Source organism: Ixodes scapularis, unplaced genomic scaffold, assembly GCF_016920785.2.
Source record: "Ixodes scapularis isolate PalLabHiFi unplaced genomic scaffold, ASM1692078v2 PGA_scaffold6__148_contigs__length_123643588, whole genome shotgun sequence".
NCBI lineage: Eukaryota > Metazoa > Arthropoda > Arachnida > Ixodida > Ixodidae > Ixodes > Ixodes scapularis.
Genome location: NW_024609881.1, coordinates 61736840 through 61762861, shown reverse-complemented (window position 1 = coordinate 61762861; position 26022 = coordinate 61736840). Strand labels below are relative to the sequence as shown.

At 44.9% G+C, this 26022-nt stretch overlaps 1 protein-coding gene across 1 annotated transcript; it reads left to right on the top strand.

The window, feature by feature from the left end:
• The first annotated feature begins 1161 nt into the window (after positions 1-1161).
• LOC115309464 lies at positions 1162-24846 on the top strand. Its single transcript, XM_040212260.3, has 3 exons — positions 1162-1407; positions 21913-22471; positions 24600-24846. Exons 1-3 carry the CDS (start codon positions 1212-1214, stop codon positions 24844-24846), a joined length of 1002 nt encoding a protein of 333 aa, XP_040068194.3. The 5' UTR covers positions 1162-1211.
• The last annotated feature ends 1176 nt before the right edge of the window (positions 24847-26022 follow it).

Here is a 26022-nt window from a genome sequence, read left to right as displayed (position 1 = left end):
TGATATAGACCCGTCTCCCCTCGCTCCTCGCTGGCAGAGCCGTATATGGGGAGAGTTTGGTCAGTCTATGATCACGCCGCCGTAACGCTCTCCTCCCGAGTGAGCCAATCAGCACGCGGCGTAGAGCGAGAGGCATGAACGCATGCGCGTGAACTCCCGGCTGCTCCCACCTGAGTGGGAGAGCCGCCATCTTCGATCATTCTCCCGGCGGAATGCGTGGGATCGGCATCTAAATCTCGATTATTACCTTTTATATCACTAGCTCTGGCAAGAAAATGACATTCTGTTAATCCTCAGTGGGTTAAAAAGCTAATAAATGAAGATTTTTCAGCGTACGGCCACAAACTTTTATTCAGGCGAAAAAGAAGTCGGCCCGTAGCAGACGACGCGTAGCCTCAGCAGTGCTCTTCTCCACCAGTCTCCGACAGCCTCGCTAAAAAATGGCGGTCGTCTCCTCTCTGCTCCCTTCTTTCGCTGTCGCTCCTTCGGCGCTCTCCTCCCTTTCATTTACTTTTCTCTTCTTCGGCGCCTTCGTCGCCACACCCACTGGCCAAACTTTCCGAATACTGTAAAACCCTTAATGTTCACGCGCCCTCAATTTTCGCGAATTTCACGAATTGAAGAATTCGCGAAATTTAAGGGCGCGCGAAAATTTCGGTCTTTAAGATCTTCAATGCAGGCGTCTGGAATTCGCGAAATTTTGTGGTCGCGATTATGTCATCTGTGACCGATTCGCGAAAAATAGGGGCCGCGAAAATAAAGGGTTTTACAGTATACGGCTCTGCTCGCTGGGGAAACTAGGCGCGGCAACCCCTGGAGTGGAGTTGCCGAAAACGACCGACGTAAAGAGCCTCCAAGAACGACGGAGCGCTCCCACTCTCCCGACGCTACGCACCACATGGTCGATTCACACGACGGACTGATCCGCGGACGGATTGGTCACGTGATGACAAATCCGCGGAGCCTCGAGCTCCCGAGAGCATCCACACGACGGATGAGACGAGCAGACGACAACTAGGAGAACTCTCGACCCCACAGGCCCGCGAAACGCCAACAGCGCACTGTTGTCCAGAGTAATCGTCAAGATGGAGGTGGATCGAAAGCGTCGTTTGGCCGCGATGGCCGCAGCGTTATCTTGCGATGAAGATGAGTCTTGTGGGTGTCGGAGATCGCTTTGGATGAAAGACTGGATGTGCTGAAAGGAACTCGGTATGCAAAACCAACTTTACGAGGAGCTCCTCGACAGCGATCCCGAGGAGTACCGCAGGCTGCTGCGCGTCAGCCGCGAGCAATTCCTGCAGCTGCTGTCTCGCGTGGGACCCAGAATAGCGCGACAGGACACTGTGATGCGGCGAGCAATTCCACCAGAGACACGGCTACAAGTCACTCTTCGTTATCTTGCAACGGGTAAGTAACTTCACTCCAGCCTTGTTTGTTGTACAGCGCGTAATAAATTTCTGGAGGCTACGACCTCGGATCCGTTATCACCCCCAGATGTTTGTCTCTCTTGTCGGCGGTTCCCGCCTAAGCCACCCCGGACCTCTCGCCTGGAAGAATGTAAGAGCTAGCTGTGCAGATAGCTGGACGGGGCAGTGTTCGTCGAATGTTGTCAGGGGCTCGGGATGCGTTCGAGGTAGCGGTGGCCGAGTGTGTAGCACGGTTCATTTGTCTATCCACCTGGTAAAAAAGAGGGCCCAAATTGGTGTTTAATAAGAATTAAATTTATTTATATATATATATACATACATACATCAACATGATCATCAAATATTCCGCAATATCCCTGCCCCAGAACCCAGTATAACTTTTCGCTATCTGGCTTATGGAACAAGATATCTTATTGGCTTCTATCTGGATATCAAGTTTCCAATAGATTTCCAGTTGCATTTCTTTTTTCATAATCCAAATAGCGAAAGGTATCTTGGGTGTTCGGATCGGCATGTTTTTTTTTTTCTTTTTTTAATACAGAACGATTTCCACCATTTTAAAGACATGTTTCCTGTCCTTGGGTGGTTATGTGCAAGAAGTTGTAAGGTCTGGGGACGAATTTCTTTTGGGGAATGATAGTTTGTGGAAAGTGTCTCTTCCTGTATCCCTGTAAGTCCCGTGCTGTGCACTCCTCCTTTTTGTCCAATAAAACATCAGCCGTGTATGAGACTTCTGTGTTTGTGTCATCCTTTAGAAAACCAATTTCAGTTAAATCCACCACTTTTAACCAGGATCGGCTTGTTGTCACCCTCATTTCTTTTTTCTTTTCTTTGGTAATTCAATTATTTGTATCTAGTGTACGGGAACGCGACAGAACAGCACACGACAAAACAGCACGCGACAAAACAGCACGGTCAAAACAGCACGCGTCAAAACAGCGCAGCGTCAAAACAGCACGGCGACAAAACAGCACGCGTCAAAATAGCACGCGACAAAACAGCACGGCGTCAAAACGTCACAGCGACAGAAGAGCACGTACCAAAACAGCACGGCGTCAAAACAGCACAACGACAAAACAGCACGCATGTAAAAAGGCTGTAATAGGTAGCGTTTTATGAAAATAAAACAGAACGTAAAGAAAAAGGATTGGACATTGCATGGCATTATATAACAGCTAGTGGAGAAACAATAAAAAAAAGTACGCTGGCGACGACGGGATCGCACTCAAGTCAGTGTCCCGATTGCTGCTGCTGTGTGATTGCTAAAAACAAATAAAGCAGTAGTTACTACTACTTAACTACGCTAATCTCTGAAGAGATTGGGTAGTTAGAGGGGATACCTTCGCGTCGATGTTGGCTGCGTTGTCTGGTCTTTTATGAAGTATCAGGGAAAGAGGAAAAGTTATTGGGAAAAAGATATTCATAAGTTCAAGTTATGAACTTTCTGGTTTGTGGCGGTCCGGTCAGGTTCCGTAGTACTCCTCGTTTCGTCATCACCACCCAAGCGTAGAACGTTTCCTCCCCCCCTCTCTCCCCTCCCCCCCCCCCCCCCAAAAAAAAAAAAAACAAAAAAAAAACAAGCAGGGGATGCGCCGATTACAAACGCATTCATAGAAACGGTAAGATAAGGTGACTTTAATGTGGAGCGTATTCAAGGTGTATCATGGGCACCGATTCTGCGGGGTTCATTCGCCGTGAATAAAATCTCCTAGAAACACGCGGCTGTAGCTTGCAGGCGAGAAGTCGTACGCTTTGAGTTAAATTCACAAATTATTGCCGACGAAGGCCTTGATCGAGTGGAAACCGGTGAAGCAGTAACATGCCGCAGCCTCAATGCTGTGGCCTTACACTGCAGCATGGGCTGAACACACCGTTGCCGCACACTCTTTCTGTTTTTTTCTTTTAACAACTAACGACAGCACATTGCCGTGCGATTGGATTATTTATTGTAGACGATATCACCAGCAAACGTACGCGTAAAAATAAGCAAAACTGCTCGAAAAAATTGCGGTGGCTTAGCTCGGCTATGCCAGGATATGTGTAGTGTGAGCTTATGCGCACAAAATGAGAGGCGCTATCAAGCGGCTCCGTTGCAGCGTCAGACTTGGCTACTGCGCAACGGAGGCGCACAGCTGGGCACGCGGAGGCGCCAGTGCGTCTGCCGCGGCTATGACGCTCTCCTCTGGAATGCGCAGACCGCCGAGGCGGGCGCGGCGGCGGCTCCGGCGCGCCAGCTGTGTGCCGTGTGACGTCACTGCTCCTCGCGCATGCGCAGCACGGAGCACAGCTCATTATGCGAGTCACGCGAAACTGCTCAACCTCGGCCAGTGTGGCTCACGCTACAAACTAGCCAGAATAAGCACCAGCGGCGGCTTCGGTACTGCCCAGGGAACCCTCATGTGCGCATCCAGTATACTCCCCACTGCGAACTTGATTCCAAAAGAACAGATTAAAAGAATTAGCCGTCGGCGAGTTGGCTTTCGACGAATTGGCCTAGAACCTCAATTCCTTTACAGTGCCTTATTTGAGACGTGCATTTTTTAACTTCAAACGCTATGTTTAGGGTTCAGCGTTTTCGGGTTAAACCGAATATAACCGGCAAAAGTACGCCGAATTAATGTTTTCTGAATTCGGCCTTGGCTGAAAAAGTTCAGTGTTTTCTAGGGCGTTTGGAGTGGTGTGTTTGTGTGTCTGTGGGGGGGGGGGAATGTGACTCATAACTAGGGTTTCGTGTTACCCGCCGGTAAAAGTTTCGTATATTCGGATTTATCTGATATACTCTGAATTTCGATGTGCCAATCCCCCCCCCCCCCCCACACACACACACACACACATATTTTACAATTAATGGTTTAATGAGCGCGTGCAGCAAATGTTCCTGGGAAAATGCCACCACACATGATTACACACACCACAGCGCACTATATATCAAACAACACTCACACCTTACACACGAAAAATAAAGCAAAATTCAAACAAACCGCGCTGACTGACAACTCTTTTTATATAACTTTGTCTTCTTCAACCTCTAGCACCACCGAATTTCCCAAATCATGCGCACCGATCTCCGAGATGCCTAACCGCTCATTCACACTGGAAGCGGATCCGCGTTCGCAAAGCGGTTGCGAACGCGGTTGTATAAAGATCCAGTGCAATTGCACGCGCACTCGATGACATCAAGCGCGCGTGCAATTGCACTGGATCTTTATACAACCGCGTTCGCAACCGCTTTGCGAACGCGGATCCGCTTCCAGTGTGAATGAGCGGTAAGAGTTGTCAGTCAGCGCGGTTTGTTTGAATTTTGCTTTATTTTTCGTGTGTAAGGTGTGAGTGTTGTTTTCTGTAGTGCGCTGTGGTGTGTGTAACCCTATTGGAAAAAACGTACAAGAAACAAACCTGCTGCTTGTAAAGTTCTGGTATGACACCACCATAATTTCTTTGTGTTACGCATGCAGCTAGTTTGGTCTGGCGTTCTGCATAACTGGAGATACCGGCACCGCTATGGCTCCGGGTCTGTCTATACTGGCAGCCACTTTGTTTGCCGATATGATTCGGTGTGGCTGGTATGATTTTGCGTCCGATGACGTAGGCGACTGCCGTCTTTCCAACAAAACGCTTATACCACAGGACCACCGGTATAACTAAACCATACATGCAGAAAGACGACCGGCATCTTCCAACAAAATCGTCCATCGTTCACCACCGCTATTGTTACATACACCATACATGTCGAAAAAGAACATAAGCCACGTTTACACGAATGCGACTTAGTCGTATTGAATCCAGTTGCCGCAATCAATATGCGGTCATGTAAACGGCATAATGCGCAAAGCGCATCGCATTTTGGAACGGGGAGGATTATCGGAAGGCGCTCGCTGCGGGAGCGAGTGAACAGCTGAGAACATGGCGGCGGCCAACCTCGTCGGCGGCGCGGAGAGCGGTCCCGCAATTTTTTTCCCGAGAACGCAAGCTTTTATTGCGATCATAAGTAAGCGGAATATAGCGGAGCTGCTCGGTGAGGGCGGCCCCGTCCAAACCTTTGCGAAGTACGACTTGCGCGTCCGAAGGGGTCACAAAGGCTTCGGTGCAAGCACGAATGACACCGAGAGCTCCGAGCACTGTAGAGCACTGCATGGTAGCGCAGAACGAGCAGCTCCTACCTCGGTGCAGTTCCTGGCTCCGCAAGAGCCTCTCGGACTCGGGGTCCGGTTGGTCTGGTCGCGATCGGCGAGGTCTAGCGCGGCGAAACGCGGAGGCTTCCTCAAAGCGTGCACACACACGTCGCCTCTCGTTCAGAGTGAACCGGCGGCCCGGCCTGGAGTCCTAAACGCCTTCCGTCTCCCAACTTCTTCCACAGCACCGAAGACAGCGGGCACGACCTTTACGTTCACTCAATGCGTCCAAAGGCCTCCACGTGCGATGCACCGGAAAACGTGGTGCGGCTGGTGCCGGAACGGAACTGCATAACTTCGAGCTTTGAGTCAACGTGCACGGCAACAAACCGATCGTGACACCAAGCCGCGGATACCTCATCGCCGGTCGACAGCGGCAAACGGCCCGTTGCTCGTATCGTGGGCCGTGACTCGTACTCGGCCAACTTGGCGTCTTTTCGTGGCCCCTCGCGTCGTCGCAACCAGCCACAAACCCGACAAACCCACCAGCCCGAAACCGTAGCGACCGTAGCCTGCGTTGGAGAAAAGCGAAACCGAAACTTAAAGCTTCCGCCCAGTGGCTTCCGCTGCCGCGGGTTTTCTAATAACTTCGCGGCTTCCACTTCCGGTCGTCGCGGAGATGGCGAAGATAGAGCGGTGTGGGGGTTCGTTGGCTCGTTTACGGTTACGGGACAGATGTTTTGCGGTCCGTTTCTACTGCGTCTCTGGCTCTCAACTGGACGGCACCTCTCATAGTTCAACCAGGCGTGGTCAGCCTGCGTCAGGCCGGCTCGACTCGTCCGATCGCCGGACCGCAGGCGACTTCCAAGTACGGCCGTTAGGCCTAGGATCCGTGAAACGGTAAGCGAATCTCGTCCCGTTTTCGTTCTACTTTTAAATTACGTTAGGTGCGCTACAGTATAAGCATGCGTGCCAAGTGTTCGTGACAATTTTGAACTAGAATAATTGTGCTTCATTGCGGTCATTTGCCGAAAATGTAAATCGAGCAATGAACGAGGAGCCATGCTTGAAAACGGTGTATGTACGACGTTAACTTCTACCTGGGCGGCTAAAAAAAAAAAGACTGGTTACGGTTGGATGCGAGGCTGGTCCCAATGCAATGGTAAGCACGTAGAGCGCCTTTCTGAACGGCATGTAAGCAATATAGCGATCAACGAGACGAGCGACGGCGAGAAGCTGCGAAAGCCGGCGCCGAGCGCCGAAGATTTCTCACTCTCGCTGCTTGCGCCGCTCGGTTCTTGGGCTTCTAGAAAACGTCGCTCATCGCCTCGGTCGCTCGCACCAATCGCTTTCATAATGTGTGTCTCGGCGCGCGGCTGACTACCGTGTGTATTCGAATATAAGTCGACCTTTTCTTTTTTTTTTTTTTTTCGGAAATCGTGATTAAAGAATTTCGACACCTACATTCGCGACCAAATTTTACGACCCTACCGGAGGCATGAAGCTATCGAGTCACCGAGCCGGCGTTGCCGTAGAGCCGCGCCGCTTCTTGTTTCGAAAAGCTTTTGGTTGCCGAAATGGCTCGCCGCCCGCGGTGGCCGGTCGGGCGTCGGATTTCGACATCGCGCCTCTAGCGTTCCCCTTGCTGGGCAACGGGTAAGGAGAGGAACGCGACGCGCCATGCACTTTACCCTCCATCCTCGCAAACGCGCACAAAAAAAAAAAAGATGTTATTTTTGTTAGTTGCTTGAGGCGGCTCGGCTCGCGTGTTGCTCATGGCGACACGGCGGCTTTGCTTGCGTCTTTGTAGTTTGTCTTCCGTCGCTTCGCAGCTTTTTTCGTTTCTTGTCGTCATTTTACAAAGGTGTCAGTGAAGTATTGCTGCGAATTTGCGAGGATGTCTACCCAGCTGACGAAGCTTGGGACAACGATGACATGTCCAGAAGTTCTGACGGTGATGAAGTTTTTGGCATCGCCCCGTGATTTAGCTGAGAGTGATGCAAATAAAGGTTTTTTTCTTTCTTTTGCCCAAAATTTCCCCTGTTCTTAAAAATAAAAAAAAAGATCGACCTAAATTTCAATTCCTTTTTTTTGTTTTTTTTTGTTGGTGGATCCAATAAATAGGGTTCGACCTATTTTCGAGTAAATACGATAACTTTAATTTTTATTTTGGGTTACGTCGGACGCAACTCGAATGCTTGACAGTTACGTTGGGCGTAACTTTAATTTTTATTTCGGGTTCCGTCGGACGTAACGTTAGACACTCCGTTACACTTAAGGAAAATAGGGGCTGCTGGTTCATCATATAAAGTTATAAACCAACCATTTGTGTTTAATTAAAATGCATCACTGACCTCAAAAAAAAAATACTGCTATCCTAGAGTTTATGCTATAGGAATGTAGCGCTTCAGATAAATTTGTTAATTTTTACTTTTAGTCCCTGCCCCCTCCAGATACAACATCTGGCCTAAAGCAGTGTTCCGGATCTCCTTCCAAGACCTCAGGCGGGTCGTCATTCAATCCAGGAGTCGGCGGCGTCTCATGGGCGTGTTGCTGGTGCTTACTGGATGGTGCTACCGAGGGAAAAGTGGTCATGCTTGGGAAAGGCAAGTATGGTCGCCGTAAGTATATATATTGTCTTTGCCTTTGCTCTAGTCCATTTTTAAGAAATGCACAGTTCGCATGTGTGCATCTCTCAATGTTTCCACAGTCGGCTGTTTTTTTTTTGTTTTTTTTTTGAGTGCTCTAACTCTGTCAGCGCTAGTTTCTCTAGATCATGCAAATGGGATGCAACACTAAACCACATATGCTCTCGCAACAAACAGTGCTGTGCAGAAGCACAGTGGAATTTACTCTAGCTTTATAATGCAGCACAAAATGGTTGACTCCAAGTATAGCTACTTTTGTGACTCCGTTTAACCAAAAGCTCTGCCGAAACAAACTTGCCGCCTTATAGGTAGTGCAAAAGAACCTCGTGTGCCTAACCTGGAGAAGGGCATTTTTTTTCATAGGTCAATTTTTCCTTAAACCAATACCTTCAGCCTCCTTGAAATGTTAACATTATGTGACACACGGAAGAACAGTAAACTCTTTAATGTTGGCGAACCTTTAATTTTCGCGGCCTTTAATTTTGCAGAATTCAGTGGCTGCGATTATGTCCTCTGTGACCGATTCGAGAAGAAATAGGGGCCACGAAGATAAGGGGGTTTTAACGTACATCGGAGGAAAGAGGAAGTCACTTATGTTTGTATGCAGGAGTAAAACCAACAACAACAATCATGGTGTCGACACTTTGTAAGCCTATCTGTGTCTATTGAATGATATCAATTTTGTTTTAGTTCGTTAAACATTGTTGCCTGTACATTGTGGGATGTCGTCTTCAACACGAGCAGTGGTTTTCTTCTCAAGCAGGCAGCATGGACGCGTGCCGCAGCACAACATAGTTCATTTGCAGGTGGTAGCGCAGGTTGAAGGATGGTTGGCACAATATGGGGGAATCACAATTCAATGTTCTACATCGGGCGTAGACAAGATTTGCTTATTCTAAGTCATTTTGTCTAAAAATCTGGGATTTGCGATGAATGTACTCGCATGGTTGGAAGGGCCAGACAAGCCTTGTGAGCGCTTCGTTTTCTAGCGTCTCAGTCCTGAACCCACTCACGCACCACATGTGTAGATGTTCCGATAGGTGGGAGCACTTATTTGGAAAATGGTGAATGGCAACTGTTATCTTTATCAGACTTCTGTATTATGGTCAAAGTTGGACTGCATATTTGCAATACTTTTTCTCACTTAAAAATATGTCATACTAAAATATGTAGAATAGCCTATGACAAAAAGAGAATGGCTGGGCGTCCTCCAGCACGTGGTTGTGCTTTTCACCCCGCTTTGGACAGATGTGCTTGCTCCAGGCTCATGAGGCGCTGAAACGTCATCGAAGGTAGCAGACGGGCTGGTGGTGGAACAACGGAGACTTCTCCCTGCCTTTCTCATGCTGTCAGTGAGCGTGTACCTCTATACTCTAACTTAGCTTAACCTGCACAGAGCTGAGGAGAATAGGCTTGGCGAGTGCCCTTACTGCATATGCTGAGGTAGAATAGCCGAGGTACAGCTGGAGCACTTTCTGAATCAAGAACATTGTGTATCTTACCTTCAAAAACATATCATTTTGGGGGTGCAAAAGGAATTGTAAGGCATATCTTTGTTTGTATTGTCCTATTACGCATCGCAGGCACGTAGCCAGGGGGAAGCTTATGAGGCCCCCCCCCCTCCGATATCTTCCATTTTGCATGGGTCCTTGTAGTAATCTTGATTAGCGATAGATGGCGCCAGTCGCCATCTTCTTGTGTTATTTTGTTTGTTTAAAGGATGGCGCCATGTTTCCTTTTATTTCTTATTACCGGCGCCACCTGTGTTTTCCTTTCAATAAAACTGGGGCTCACGAGTTTTCGTGGGCAGTCGTTACCAGCCCACGCCCGGGATCGAACGTGTCTTTCTTTCGTCTGGCTCTTCTGGAACATCCTGTCTCTGATGGCCACGCCGGCCCGGAGTCCAGCGATGATGGGGACAGCCGGGTCCTCCGAACCGTAAGCCGTTCGCCGGCGCGTCGGCCATCACGTCTTTCTTTGTAGTTTGGTTATAGCGCGGGCAATTAATACTCGGCACTCGTTCCACCCAGCGTTCCACCTTCTGCGCTGTCTCGGGACTGGGCCCCCGAGCACGCAGGAGGCTGTAGTCAGTATTGGTACCCAGCGTCCAAGTCAAGTCTTCTCTCTTTGTAAAATACTAAAGTCCTCCTCTCCCCCCTCCCCCTCTTACAGCGTTTTGTTATGAGGGGGCCCCCCTGAAACAAACTCCTGGCTACGTGCCTGACGCATCGACTCCAACTTAATACGGAGTCGACCCACCCTGTTGATAATTTTTAATGTCTGCCAGGTAGTTTGTTTTGCATTCAGTTAATATATCAGTATTCAGTTAGGTATCCCAAGTCATTCGTCGTTGAGATGCAGTCTCTCTGCAAGTCAGCCATGTTTAACATTCATAAAACTGCTTGTCAAATAATGGCACTGTCGAGGACATGTACTCGGCTCGAGCAATCGCTGTGCACAAGCTGGTCGTGTGGTTACAGGCAGCAAACATCCCGGTTGGAACGTCCTACCTCGCAATGTAGCTGAAGACTAGGTCAGGGCCCCACTCACAAACGTCTATACTTTGCATCTCTTTTAAGCTGGACCACTTTTGACACTACAAGCCATTGCAGCAAAATCAGTGTGAGACATGATTATAAGCTCGACGTACCATGGCATCCAACTAGAAGGTCACATGGCTTGCAGCTTCTGCCGTGGTTAACTTTAAACTGAGATAGTTTGGAATAATGCTCCCGGTTTTTAGTGTTGCCCGGCACGGTTAACAATTTGGTGATATAGTGCTGCATTGAAAAATCTGCATTCGTGACTGTATCACCTTATGAATGCATACTAGCTATTAAACTCTCCATTCTGCAGAGAAATGAAATGCACTTTGCTTCCAAGTGCAGCTACTTCTGAAACTTCATGGTATGAAGCACCTTATGGCTGCAAGCTCTGACCGATCTTGTTCTCTGGTCTGCGCAGGCCCATTGCAGGGAGTCACTCCGAGAGCCTCACCAGAGGTTCCTGCCCGTGGCCGTTCTAAATTTTTTTGTTGTAGGTATGCATCCTTTCTGTCTTTCCCTTAATTGTACTCGGGCGTTTTCTTTTCATTGTCGCAGATTTGCCTCAAAATTGGTTCAGCACAAAAATGGATGCTGTACAACTGTGTCCCGCATATTTTGTTCAAGATAACTTTTCTTTGCGAAAGTTAGATTTTTTTTTATGAAGGTTAGTCTTTTTTTGTTTTCATTCACAAATTTATTTGAGTTTCCATGGGCAACAACGTTATGCCAAGGGCAAGGACAAGTTCACTGCTCTAACTTGTTCTCAACTGATTGCAAGAAATTTTGTTAATGTCGTGAAACCTCTTTCCAGCACTTGCTTTGCAGCATGGAAACAAATTATACATGGGACATACTCTTCTTTAGACTGCTTGTTCATTCTGCAGGTCTGCCTTCTATAGATGTCGTGCTACTGGAGAGCAGGCGAATTCGATTGTTGGTTTTGCCATTGCTTTTTTTTTAGCTGTTGTCTATTTTGACTAGTTAGCTGAAAATAATGATCTAGTACCCTTTAGTCAGTAAAATAGATAGTGTGTGCCGCTGTTAGTGTCAAGTAGAGATGCACGCTTTTTAGGCATTTTGCGCAGAGTGGTACCTATTTTTATTGGTTAGCCTCTTGGTGCGCCAACTAAACTCTTTCTATCCAGACACCTGCCCTTTGCTTTTATTTGGCAGGCTCTGGCAATAAAATAATATAGTGTTATTCCTCGGTGGCTTAAATACCTAAAGAAAGAAGTTTCTCCACGTTTAAACGCAAACTTTTATAAAGGCAAAAATGAATTAAGCCAGTAGCAGACGACACATAGCCTCAGCAGTGCTCCGCGGCAACAGGGTTGCGTCAAAATAGCGGTCGTCTCCTTTTTTCTGCCTTCTCTCTCTTTCCTTCGGCGCTCTCCTCCCTTTCCTCCTCTCCGGCACCTTTGTCACCACACCCACTGGCTAAACTCTCCCACTATACGGCTCTGCATTGCAGTAGTAGGTTTTTTTTATAGTCTTTAGAGTTAAATGTGAATATTTGACAGAAATCTCCCAGGTTGGGGTGAAAGAGGGTTAAATGAATGCATTTGATCATTCGCCTTAATTCGGTACCCATCATTTCAAGGCCTGTGTGGCCTTGTCCTGGGGCGTGTCTATGACTGTGGCTGTGAAGGAGCAGTTTTTTTAATAGGTACAAGTACAAAGTATAAAAACAAAAGGATCTACGTGCTGATCATGAAAGAATATGCTAGCCATTGTAATGTAGCTCTGCCAAGTACTTGATTGTGATTTGTTTTTATTTCCAGCTACTTGGTTGCCTCAATATCTGGAGATCCTAGTGGCCACAAGCTTGGACTCAATCTTCTTCTGTGGTCCGGCGAGGACCATGGGGGAGGTAATCCCAGCAACAAGAGCATCACAGTATCTCCCTGCCTGTGACTTTCGATTAGCATCACGACAAGGGAGTCCTCATGCCACCAAGTGTTAGGTATGCTACTCGAAATAAGCATTCTTACCTATTCTTGAAGTGAAACAGCAAAAGCACTACTAAGCCTAAAATGCAAAAAACATTCAAATCTCGGGTTGGATGAAGTTCCAATTACAAAAAGGCGTCTGCAGACATGATTCACATGTAAACTTAAAGCCCACGGATGTAGGTTCGACGAAGTCACAGAAATAACTTCCCGCAAATGGCTTCGCTAGTGCCATACCCAAACAAATTCTTAAAATAATCATTGTGTTACGTTGGTGTCATTAATCTTATGTACCTACCCCACCCAGCAGTCGGGAGATGTGAAATATAAAAAAAATGGGAACTTGCACATTGTCAGCTCTGCAAAGATAATATATTGAACCGAGCATAGCACGTTCAACTTAAGAAAGCAATTCAGTGCAGGCCTAGTTTTAAGCTTCACATATTTGTTATTGCCCTTCATAATGAAGCAAAAACTGCTTAAGTTGTGGCCCACTACAGGCTTTCTATTAGTTTAAAAAGTGTTATGGCAGTTTAAACAGCTCGCTCCAAATATTTTCTTGAAATGCATAGGTTTATTATTATGTGGATGTTTGCAGACAGTCATGGTGAGACCAATCTTTAGTGCCAAGTGTTCCACTTATTCAGAGTTGGTTGAGTCTGTAAATATTGTAGGTCGCAAATTAAATTTTTATGGTATGCAATGGGCACAATCAGCTGTAATGACTAGCTCTACCTAGGGGAACTTTATACGTTTACTACGGCAAGATGGTTTCACAAAACTAAGTATTTAGTTTATTCAACTCCTGCACTAACCTTATCTCTAGAAACTTTTTATATTCTTTACGATGCTGAGTTAGGATTCTGGAAGTAGTTTTATAGAACTACGCTAGACATTTCCAGTTCATAATTTTTCTCGCAAAGCATTCGAGAGAGCCAAACCCTGTAATATACGGATGGAATTCCAGAATGATGCGACTGGCAGTTTGAAACATTCGGCACTGTAACAGTAACAATGACATGTCACTTGCCTATGTAATGCTCATTGTCGCAGATCAAACTGCTTTTTCCGTCTGCACTCATTTTCAGTGGACTCATTCAGCGAACTCGCACCCGAGACTGCAGCGCTGGGTTCTGCGAAGTAATTTGCATGAATATAGATGCAACAGGTTTCTTTGAGTGTGTGTCTAACACGTATTCTTCATATTGAATCTGCTACTGTATTCATGACCATGTCCTTAATTGTATCCACATTCCAGCTTATTTTTATTTTGACATTTGAGTTTTCTTCAGTACTTTTCTCAACATCTCTGCTTGTTGGGCCGTACTCAAGACCATACATGTTGTCTTTCACTATTACATCAATATATAAAACTGTTGATGCCGAGTGAGAATTCAAGGTTCCGAATCTGTCGTGCGAGTTAAATAAGAACCAATAAAAAGCTCTACAAAGGAAATTTTGTTAAAGGAGGCTGTATAAGCATTAGAATAGCACATGCCATGCTAAAAAAAATACAAATTCTTGTTAGGTATGCAAGGATGACACTGCTGTGCTGTTTCTGATGTGTCACAAAAAAATCAGTGCCATACAGTGTTCCTTATGGAAGTACAAACTGTCGAATTCAAAGCCCAGAAGTTTTATTCAAGAATGTTCCAAATGTATTTAGAGATCTGAGCCACTGACTCATACATGACTATGTGGCGAACATTCATTTTCATGTGCATTATAGTTTACAAGGTCTAGTCTGCATTGATTTATTGCATTCATGCTGAAACTGGGAGGGGTTCTCTGGGTATGAATAAAGATATAAACATTTCTTAAAATCATAACATTTGAGAACAGACTATACGGCTCTGCATTGCAGTAGTAGTTTTATTTGTAGTCTTTACAGTTGAATGTGAATATTTGACAGAAGTCTCTCAGGTTGGGGCGAAAGAGGGTTAAATGAATGCATTTGATCATTCGCCTTAATTCGGTACCCATCATTTTAACGCCTACGTGGCCTTGTCCTGGGGGGTGACTATGACTAAAATAAGAGGATCTATGTGCTGATCACGAAAGAATATGCTAGCCATTCTAATGTAGCTCTGCCAAGTACTTGATTGTGATTTGTTTTTATTTTCAGCTACTTGGGTGCCTCAAGATCTGGAGATCCTAGTGGCCACAAGCTTGGACTCAATCTTTTTCTGTGGTCTGGCCAGGACCATGGGGGAGATAATCCCAGCAACAAGAGCATCGCAGTATCTCCCTGCCTATGACTTTCGATCAGCGTCACGACAGGGGAGTCCTCGTGCCACCAGGTGTTAGGTATGCCACTTGAAATAAGCATTTTTCTTACCTATTACTAGAACAGCAAAAGCACTACCAAGCCTAAAATGCAAAAAAAAGATATTCAAATCTTGGGTTGGATGGAGTTCCAATTACAAAAAGGAGTCTGCAGACATGATTAACATGTGAACTTAAAGCCCGCGGATGTAGGTTCGTCGGTGTCACAGAAATAACTTCCCGCAGATCGCCTTGTTCGTGCTTTACCCAAACAAATTCTTAAAATAATCATTGTGTTTTGTTGGTGTCATCAATCTTATGTCCCTACCACACCCAGCAGTCGGGACATGTGAAATATAAAAAAACAGGAACTTGCACATTGTCAGCTCTGCAAAGATTTATATAGGAAACAGAGCATAGCACATTCAGCTTAAGAAAAAAATTCAGTGCAGGCCTATATTCATGGTTCACATATGTGTAATTGCTCTTCATAATGAAGTGAAAACTGCTTAAGTTGTGGCCCACTACAGGCTTTCTATTAGTGTTAAAAAGTGTGGTAGAAAACATGATTGCGCTTGGAAGACGGGGACATAGGAAGGACAGACACAACAGAGCGCTAACATTCAACTGATTTAATTAAAAAAACTCAGCGTAGAAACGGACTTTGTCACCGCACCACATCTCAACCAATCCGTTCTGCCACGGACCGCAAGTACGCCAACTCCTTATCCGCCAAGTCAATTGACGCCATACTGACACAACTTGTGCCGGAACTATTTATAGTGTCAGCCTCCATAATCTCGCTAACAGTCCTATCTTTGTGCCTCTCAAGAACAGTAGACGAAGCAAATAAATGTTTGCACCCGCAGTCATGACAGTGACACGACAGATCATCACTGCGAGTGCAAACCATTATTTGCTTTGTCTACTGTTCTTGCTAGGCACAAAGATGTGACTGTTAGAGAAATTATGGAGGCTGATGCTATAAATAGTTCTGGCACGTGTTGTGTCAGTGTGGCGTCAATTGACTTGGCGGATAAGGAGTTGGCGTACTTGCGGTCCGTGGCAGGGCCACGGATTGGTTGAGATGTGGTGCGGTGACGCAGTGTGTTTTTACGCTGAGGTTCTTGAATTAAATCAGTTGAAAGTTAGCACTCGGTGGTGTCTGTCCTTCCTATGTCCCTGTCTTCAAAGCGCAATTATGTTTTCTAACGTACCGTACCAACTTGCCCAACAATCAGCACTTGTTAAAAAGTGCTATTGTGTTTTAAGCAGCTCACACCAAATATTTTCTTGAAATACATAGGTTCATGAAAATTATTATGTAGATGTTGGCAGACAGTCATGGTGAGGCCAATCTTTAATGCCAAGTGGTCCACTTATTCAGAGTTAATTGAGTTTGTAAATATTGTAGGTCGCAAATTAAATTTTTATGGTATGCAATGGGCACAATCATCCGTAATGACTAGCTCTACCTAGGGGAACTTCATACGTTTACTACGGCAAGATGGTTTCGAAAAACAAAGTATTTAGTTTATTCAACTCCTGCACTAACCTTGTCTTTAGAAACTTTTTATATTCTTTGCGATGCTGAGATAAGATTCTGGAAATAGTTTTTCTAGAACTACTCTAGATATTTCCAGTTCATCATTTTTCTCGCAAAGCATTCGAAAGAGCCAAACCCTGTAATGTACGGAGGGAATTCACAGAATGATGCGACTGACAGTTTGGAACATTCGGCACTGTAACAGTAATAATGACATGTCACTTATGTAATGCTCATTATCGCAGATCAAACTGCTTTTTCCGTCTACACTCATTTTCAGTAGACTCATCCAGCGAACTCCCACCTGAGACTGCAGCGCTGGGTTCTGCAAAGTAATTTGAATGAATAATGATGCAACAGGTTTCTTTGAGCGTGCGTCTAACACATATTCTTTATATTGAATCTGCTAACTGTATTCATGACCATGTCCATAATTGTATCCACATTCCAGCTTATTTTTATTTTGACATTTGAGTTTTCCTCAGTACTTTTCTCAACATCTGTGCTTGTTGAACCGTACTCAAGTACATACATCTTGTCTTTCGCTATTACATTAATATATAAAACTGTTGATGCCGAGTGAGAATTCAAGGTATCGAATCTGTCGTGCGATCTAAATAAGAACCAATAAAAAGCTATACAAAGGAAATTTTGTTAAAGGAGGCTGTATGGGCATTAGAATAGCACATGCCATGCTAAAAAAAAAGATACAAATTCTTGTTAGGTATGCAAGGATGACAGTGTTGTGCTGTTTCTGATGTGTCACAAAAAAAAAAGAAAAATCAGTGCCATACAGTGTTCCTTATGGAAGTACAAACTGTTGAATTCGAAGCCCAGAAGTTTTATTCAAGAATGTTCCTCAATACAAATGTATTTTGAGATCTGAGCCACTGACTGATACATGACTATGTGGCAAACATTCATTTTCATGTGCATTATAGTTTACTAGGTCTAGTCTGCATTGATTTATTGCATTCATGCTGAAACTGGGAGGGGTTCTCTGGGTATGAATAAAGAGATAAACATTTCTTGATATCAAAACATTTGAGAACGGACAAAAGGAAGGATCTGAGAACGGTATCTTAGATTCTCTTCTTTTTCTTACAGTATATCTAATGTTCACTTTATTTCACCTGATGCATTTAGTTTTTAGCGCAGCTCTTAGCACCCGTTTCCGCGTTTCGCGGCGTCGCTGTCGGCGTAACCGCCCAACTAAACTTGGCAGGAAATTGAATTAATGTTGTGGTCATGTGACGTTAATATTTCCGCTAAGTCTAGCTGAGAAACTGAATTTTTTTGTGGATGACGTGACACGGTCATGCGACGTCATTTTCCCCGCTACTTTTAGCGGAAAAACTGCATTTGTGTTGAGGTCATGTGACATCAATTTCCGCGCTAAATATATTGGGAAACTTAACCCGCTAAATTTAGTGAGGAAATTTCCCCCTAAATGGGAGGGAGCAGAAGAGGAGGAGGGGAGGGGAAGGAGGGGCATACCCTCCCATCTTTCTCTTCGAGAGCTGTACTATATTTTCTCATTACAGAGAATTGTAAACGTCTCATATTTCATCTCATGTTTTTTTCAACTTTTATATTGCAGGTGCGCTTGCAGCACAAATCTGGGTTGTGCTGATCCTCTACGCACAAGTTAGGAACTCCTGAGTGACAAGAGTGGGAGTTTGGTCTGACAGCTCAAGGGACACCATTGTTCAGTATTGAATTTTTAATTATCTTCTTTTGAGCAAAGTTAAGCTTTGCTGCATGCAGTTCTTCTAAAAATAAATACCTGCAACCAAATTTACCAGGTCACGACATTTTGCCTCTGCTCTTAGTGCTCCTGGTGAGCCTCGGATAAGAGCTTACTGGTGTGCAAACATCATAATTGTTTGAAACCACTCACTGATGTAGAGACTCATTGACATCCAGCATTCCAATGAAACGCTGGATATCCACAAGTCTTTCTTGAACAATGCAAGCGGGAAAGGAACCATACAATCATATTGTATTGGGGGACATTCTACAGAGTGTTTTTTTGTATATTTTACAGATTTTTTTTTAAAAAAGCCGTAAAAGCTACATTTACGCTGTCTGTACACTTGAGTTATTTGGCCAGGGCGGCATAGTATAAAAGGCTAATTTGTAATGATCAGTCGGCTTATTACAGAGATGTGCCAGACTTCTTTCAGAAAACTAGATGGAGGTTCATTCTCGCGTGGTTTTATCCCGCGAATCTGAATATCCCGTTCGTTTTCCACAAAGATATAACTAAACGTGAGAAAACACAAAAAAAAACATCCTACCAATAGTGACATCGTAAGAAGACCTTTCAGCCGCCAAGTGTGTGTCGCTTAAGGGCCGCGTGTCCAGTCGCAAGTTTTCTAGGTGTATTCTCCCGCATTGGCACCAGTCGTGACATTTTTCTGCCCCTTTAAAAAATAGCATGTGCGTGCATAGCTTTCATAGGCGCTGAAGATGCGTGAACAAAGATTTTGAAAGCTGCTCTTGTGACGTCGCTCTCTAGGGAAGTGCTTTCAAAGCGCTTTAAAAATGACTCTATGCAGCCTCGATTAATTAAATTAGCAAATAATTTTGATATTTGAGATTCTGGAGGTCAAATGAAGAAGATTTAAAAGTGTTTTCTCAAATACAAAACCGCTTCAGCCTCTCTCTAAGTATAGTATGTTCCTGAAATTTTCAATCAGTGAAAATAGACCCATGGTTCCAATTAGAAACTTCTAAGCATCATCAAAACACACTAAATCAATTTTCTTTGTGAAGATATAAGACAAGAGCAGCATTTTATGGTGTTCTAAAAAAATGGTCAATTTGGACGCGTTTCCAGACTTCGGTTTCTTACCAGAGCGCATCTTTGCACCTACGGTCCTGCTGCCCGGTGGCCGCAGTGCGAAGCCGCCCCCTCGCCTCCCTCGTAGGATGGAGGGAAGCAAGGCGCACGTGTGTTGCGCGTCTAAGCCCCTGGGGAACAGGACTGTGGGCGCAAAGATGAGCTCTGATAAGAAACTGAAACCTAGAAACTCGTCCAAATAAAGCATTTTTACAGAACGCGTAAAATGCTACCCCTGCATTATATCCTTCTAAAAAGAGTTGATTTTGTGGTTTTCAGTGACTCAGCAAGTTTCCAATAGAAACCATAGTTTAATTTTCACTAATTAAAAAGTTAATTAACAAATTGTATTTAATTATCTGACTGATCGTTACGACTAGGTCCCTATACTACGTACGCCTGGCCATACAACTCGCCTGCACAAATCGCATTAATTTAGCTTTCACGACCTTTCTAAACATATATGTAAAGCTTAAAACTAAATTGCCGTGTACAACAGTGAAAAGGCGAAACCACCATGTTGGAGCCATATGGCTCCAACATGCCGGTATCGCCTTTTCGCTGGTATAGGATGTCCCATATTACGTTATCCATGTATGGTTCCGTCCGCCTACATGGTTCCGCCATAATCCACTACGCCGGTATAGGATGTCCCATAATACGACACGCCTGTATGGTTCCGCCTACCTGTATCGTTCCGCCATAATCCACTATACTGGAGCTGCCTTTTCGCTTGTATAGGATGTCCCATATTACGGTTACGCTTGTATGAGCCTTTTCCATCATCTTTCCATCATCGATATTTTCCAACAGGGTGTACAACAGTGAAAAGGTGATACCAGCATGTTGGAGCCATATGGCTCCACCGTGCTGGTATCGCCTTTTGGCTGGTATAGGTTGTCCCATATTACGTTATGCATGTATGGTTCCACATGTTTCCGCCATATTCCACTACGCTGGTATAGGATGTCCCATAATACGACACGCTTGTATGGTTCCGCCTACCTGTATCGATCCGCTGTAATCCACTATACTGGATCCGCCGATTCGCTTGTATAGGATGTCCCATATTACGGTTACGTTTGTATGAGCCTTTTCCGTCATCTTTCCATCATCGAAATTTTCCAACAGGGTATAGACATTTATTGAAATAACACTTCTGTGCCACTTTTATATTAGGACAAATTAGTATTGCCAGTAGTAATGGCACCAACGCCAAATCCAACTGAAGAAAATATTAATTGATACAATCGCGTTTTGTTTTTCTTTTTTGTCCAGCATACGTTCACATTTGGATATTATTTGTTTATTTTTAATAAGAAACACTGCGAAATTGAGCTCCGAATTTCGGAGAATTCGTAATCAAACAAAAATAAACACCGATAAACTCAGAATTTTTGGCAAAGAATAAACTCAGAAAAATACCCTCCGAATTTGACGAAAACTAAACTCCGAAAACACGGAACCCTACTCATTACTGACCTTATGACCAATTCCTTTCGAAGTTTTCAGCTTGTCTGCGAGATCGGTTCAACTTTGAAGAAAAGCTCCGGTGGCGGAGGGGTCTTCAGTACGAAATCTGGGTTTTTCACCTGATAGGGATTTGTACCGAATTTTTTGTTAAAAGAAGAGAGTTTAATCGTGAAATCAAACAACAGAAATCAAGAGCGTCCGTAAATGGCGCGCATTTTTTAACACCCCTAGCTTCCATCTACTAGAGGAGGGCGTGTTTTATGAGTGTTTCATATTCATTACTGCAGTCGGCGCGAATTTATCACCTGTCGCAGTCGTGATAATGGGGGAAAGCGCACCGAGTACAACGCTTGCTAATTTCTCCATTTTGATATTTGCCTCTCCGAACGAAGTGGTACTGAAGCTCATGCTCGTCCTGTCTACAAATACGAGCACACGACGACAATGTCAGATCACGATAAGGCCCCAGTGCGTCTTACAGAACAGATCGCATCGGCTGCCAAAGACGGAAACAAATAAGAAGGACCGGTACATGGTACTCAATATACATTTTACACAAACGCTTTTATTATTGGATTTTCGTTAGTATACTGGTTTTCGTCAATAAACCTAATATAACTGAGAAGTGTATGAGTCTACAAATATTCACCGCAATAAACCGAAAAATTTTGAATAAAAACTTTAAAAAATCTGCGCGGAATTTGAAATAATACAGACCGAAAACGTCGAACTCTAGCTATATTGTCAATGTCATGTTTTGACGCTGTGCTATTTTGTCGCTGTGCTGTTTTGACGTCGTGCTGTTTTGGCCCGTGCTCTTCTGTCGCTGTGCCGTTTTGACGCTCTGCTGTTTTGTCGCGTGCTATTTTGACGCGTGCTGTTTTGTCGCCGTGCTGTTTTGACGCTGTGCTGTTTTGACGCGTGCTGTTTTGACCGTGCTGTTTTGTCGCGTGCTGTTATGTCGTGTGCTGTTCTGTCATGGTGCCCTAATGTACTGCCCTTCCTCGGCTCTGCCTGATGCATCTGGAGAACTTTCTAGATCATGCCATTTTGAGATAAGCCGAATAATTGCAACTTGATTTTTCTTCGTGCATTTGACAGGAGAGAGTCATCATTCATTAAGCCGTCAATTCAGGCTCGGACACTCAAGTGTCAATGACCTCATCCATGAAACGTGCACAGCACTCTACGAAGAGCTGAAGGAGGACTTCATAAGAACTCCAAAGACCAAAGAGGAGTGGCTGGATGTGATCAGTGGTTTCGCCCAGAAATGGCAATTTCCAAACTGTGCCGGTGCACTCGACGGCAAGCACGTCTGCATCTGGAAGCCACCAAACTCTGGATCTGTCTACCTTAATTATAAGAAAACCCACAGTATCGTACTCTTCGCTGTGGTATATGCAAACTGCAAATTCATCTACACCGACGTCGGTGCCCCGGGATCACAAGGAGACGCCGGCATCTCGCAGACTACACCGTTACAACGAGCTCTGGCAAGCAAGAGGATCCATCTGCCAGAGCTGGTGAAGGTAGCAAGCTCACCAGACAAGTTTCTGCCCCCCGTTTTTGTGGGCGATGATGCATTTCCTGTTGGAAAAAATCTCATGAAGCCGTTTGGTGGCACAAACCTCACGGAAGAACAGCGGATATTTAATTACAGGTAAGTTTTTGGGGTATGTCAGATAGAGGTGAATATACGAATCCAAGTTAAAAGTTATTTACCCAATCAAAGCTGTTTCACAGACACTTTGCGCATAAGAACACTTCATGTGTTTTTATACATGAAAGATTCTAACCGGCCAGTCTACCCATCTCTTCCTGGATACGGTGCACAATTTTGAGAATGGCTTTGCAGTATTTCTGCTACAAATCAGGAATCTCAAGAGATGTTTGCAACAGTACTGGCTAGTCTGTTGCAAACAGCTTCCAAAAAAAGAGCACTGGCAGCATTATAAGGACTGGAAATCAAGATTTTTTGGCTTGCATTCAACTTCAAGAAACCTGCAGGTTTTACAGAACAAGAACAACTCGTCTGTGAACTGCTTGTCATCACTTGCCTGATTTTTCTATAGTAAGCCGAGCTGGAAGATATTGGGACAATATATTACGATCATCTATCTGTACCGACTTACCTCTCAAGCCACCGTCCTCCAAATCAAACGACTCGACTGATTGCGGACTGGCAGGATGCTTTATTCTAGCCAAAATGGCACTTCCCATGAATGTCCATAGCCTGTGACAGGCTAAAAACTCGGTAGATGCTGTGCCTCGAGCACGAGCTGTGTGCCTTTGATAGTATACTTCATCGCACACAGCCCAAACCTGGGGGAAGGCAACGAGTGCAAGCTGGAGACAGAACATCTTGTGGGTTTTTACCCTGTTATTGATTATAGCAGTGTGTCGAACCAAAAAAAATACGGGTTCGGTTACGGTTCAGGTTCAGGTAAATTTATTTTGTTCCGGTTCAGTTCCGGTTCAATTATTTCGATCCGCGAACCGGTTCGGGACGCTGAACCGGTTCGCGAACCGGATCGGAAATTATAAATGACAAATTGCAACATCAAAATAAATTACAAATAAAACATCTGAAATCAGCACATACGAAACGGGATACATCGTAGTGTAAGGCTCAGGGATTTCTACCAGGAATGGCTTCTTTATGTGCACTCAAAGGTTACCTCACCGACGTTTACGCATTCGGACTTCATCTAATTGTGTCCGACGCAGTAGCTGCAAAATCCGCGACCTCCTTACAAACCCACGTACAAGTAGAACTCGCTAACTATCCCGCCACCTCGGCGTGTAAGCAATTGAAGGAACAGTGGGGAGAAAATACAGCTTTCTTTATTTGAACTAGCCTTCGGTAACTCAAATTAGACCGTTAAAGAAGTTTTCATTAAACAAGATACGGAATATGAAAAGCACTTCACCGAACGCAACGCCAGAAGGACGTAATAGGATAAATATTAAAATAGAAGAGTTCGCTGTCTCACAAATATGTTAGCTTCTAAGTGCCTATACGAAACCGCATGAATTATTATCAAACTCCACAGCCTTTTCTTTTCTCATTCCGATGGAAGCAAGCTTCAAGAACTCGCGCGTTCTAGAAACGTGTTATGAAATGAGCACACAGCAGCATTTAGGATTTACGAGATTGTAGAAAAATAAAATCCCGTGACGCGATTTTTTTTTTTTTTTTGCACAGCCTTTCAATTCTTCTTCTTTCGTGCAAGCCGCGACCAGCGCAATACTGGTTCCTATGTCAAGATTCATGGATGCAGCGTTTGTCAAGATTCATGGATGCAGCGTTTATATTCCTAAGACTGAGTGGAGAAGAAAAATATGTAAGCGAGGTGTGTGTCAGTTGACGGCACTTAAACAACAAATGGCATTGACAGCACATTCATTGTCAACAGCCCGTGGCGAACCGTTTTGACATGAGCCGGTAACCGTTATTTTTTTTCCGGTTCAGTTCCGGTTCGGGTTCATCGCGATAACAATATAACGGTTCGGGTTCGGGTTCAGTTCCGGAAAAAATACCGGTTCGGTTCCGGTTTTCGGTTCGGTTCGGTTCCGGTTCGACACCCTGGATTATAGGGAGGAGAGGTTTCGACAAAATAGTTGTTGCTACGTGCCGGCAATGTCCGAAAAGTGGCGTTCTTAAGTCATAATTTTACATTTCCGTCGCTGGTAGTCTCTTGGTTTCAGCTAGAATAGAAAAGTCTGCTGCCTACTGATCTGCTTCTTAGTCTTGATGACTCGCTCGATACTTGCCTGTTCCTTTCCAGGTTGTCCAGAGCTAGACGTGTTGTAGAAAACACATTCGGAATCCTGGCCAACCGTTTCAGGTGTTTGCTGACAGTGATAAATGCAATTCCCGAAAGGGCCACTGCCATCGTCAATGCTGCATGTGTCCTGCACAACTTTCTCAGCAACAACGTGCTGCCCCAACAAGCATCAAGGGCAGATACAGAGAAGGAACGCCGAGGTCGCCCAACGTTTTTTCATCTTCCCAGCATCGCGTGGACGTGCTAGCACATTTGGCGCTGCAGTCAGAGAGGACATGTGTAGTTTTTTCAATGGCAGGGGTGCTGTGTCATGGCAGCGAGAGGCCGCCTACGTTGAGTTAGACAAACACTGCACACGCAGACCGAAGAAAGGAGTGCAGACAAAAAGAAGCAAGTAAACAGTTAACTTCAACTTTTATTCGGTCAGACGTTTTTCTATGACACTGAGTATTTCAGCCTGGCCGCGAACCAACTTTAATGGGTTCATTGGTCGCATGAGTGCTGCAGCAGCCTTCGCAAAATGTGCAGAGGCGTCATCTGCGTCGGAAGGCTGTTGAACAGCAACTGCTATTTTTTCAAGGGCAGCTGTTCTCGCAGCCCAATCGTTAGCTGAGGGCTGCGAGCTTCGAGCTTTCCTTGACACGCTACTACTGCTGGCCGTACTCACAGAGGCAGGGGACGGCTGTGGCGCATACTCGATGTTGGCGTCCGGGTCGGCATCCTGGTCCGCACTTTGCTCAGCGTTTTGCTGTAATTAAAAGTTGCATGCAAATTAATTTTATCTATGCACAGAGCGAGTCATGCCAGCCTTCGTGGGCTTCAAGAAGGTTGACCTGCCCTGTCCTGCAAAGAAGGAAACAAACTCCAGTAATATCAAAATCATTTAATTTGCAAGATGTTCAAGAACTGACTGTATTTTTATGTTAGAGCAGGTGTTTTATATTGTCTTCATATGAGGGTACGGTACCTCATGACAGTTGAAATGCACTCCATGTGCCCAATATACTTGAGCAAAGTATTCGGTGTTCCTGCTTGCATCCCTCGCTTTATGTACTCGTCTCATGAATAAACATGTGCCACTGTAATTCACACTGACAGTATGTAAAGCGCTTATGTGTGCACAGAGTCTGTGCACAGAATGGCTAAAAAATTCATAAACGCTTCTAAATTTAGAAAAAATGATATAAAGCTGGCATTTGTACTGCAATGGCTGAATTTCTCATTTACAGTGGAGATAAAGGACAGCGCTTGGCGCAGTCCAACTTCCCGCTGTCAAAACTTGCACGCAAAAAAATTACTCAGATTGATACTGCACGTCTTGAGTTAATGTTTCAGTTGTCACTGTGGTGACGTAACCGTAACAAGTCTATTGTGGAAATTAAGAAAAGCAGGAAGAGATCGTGCTCCTCTTTCCACTTCAGCG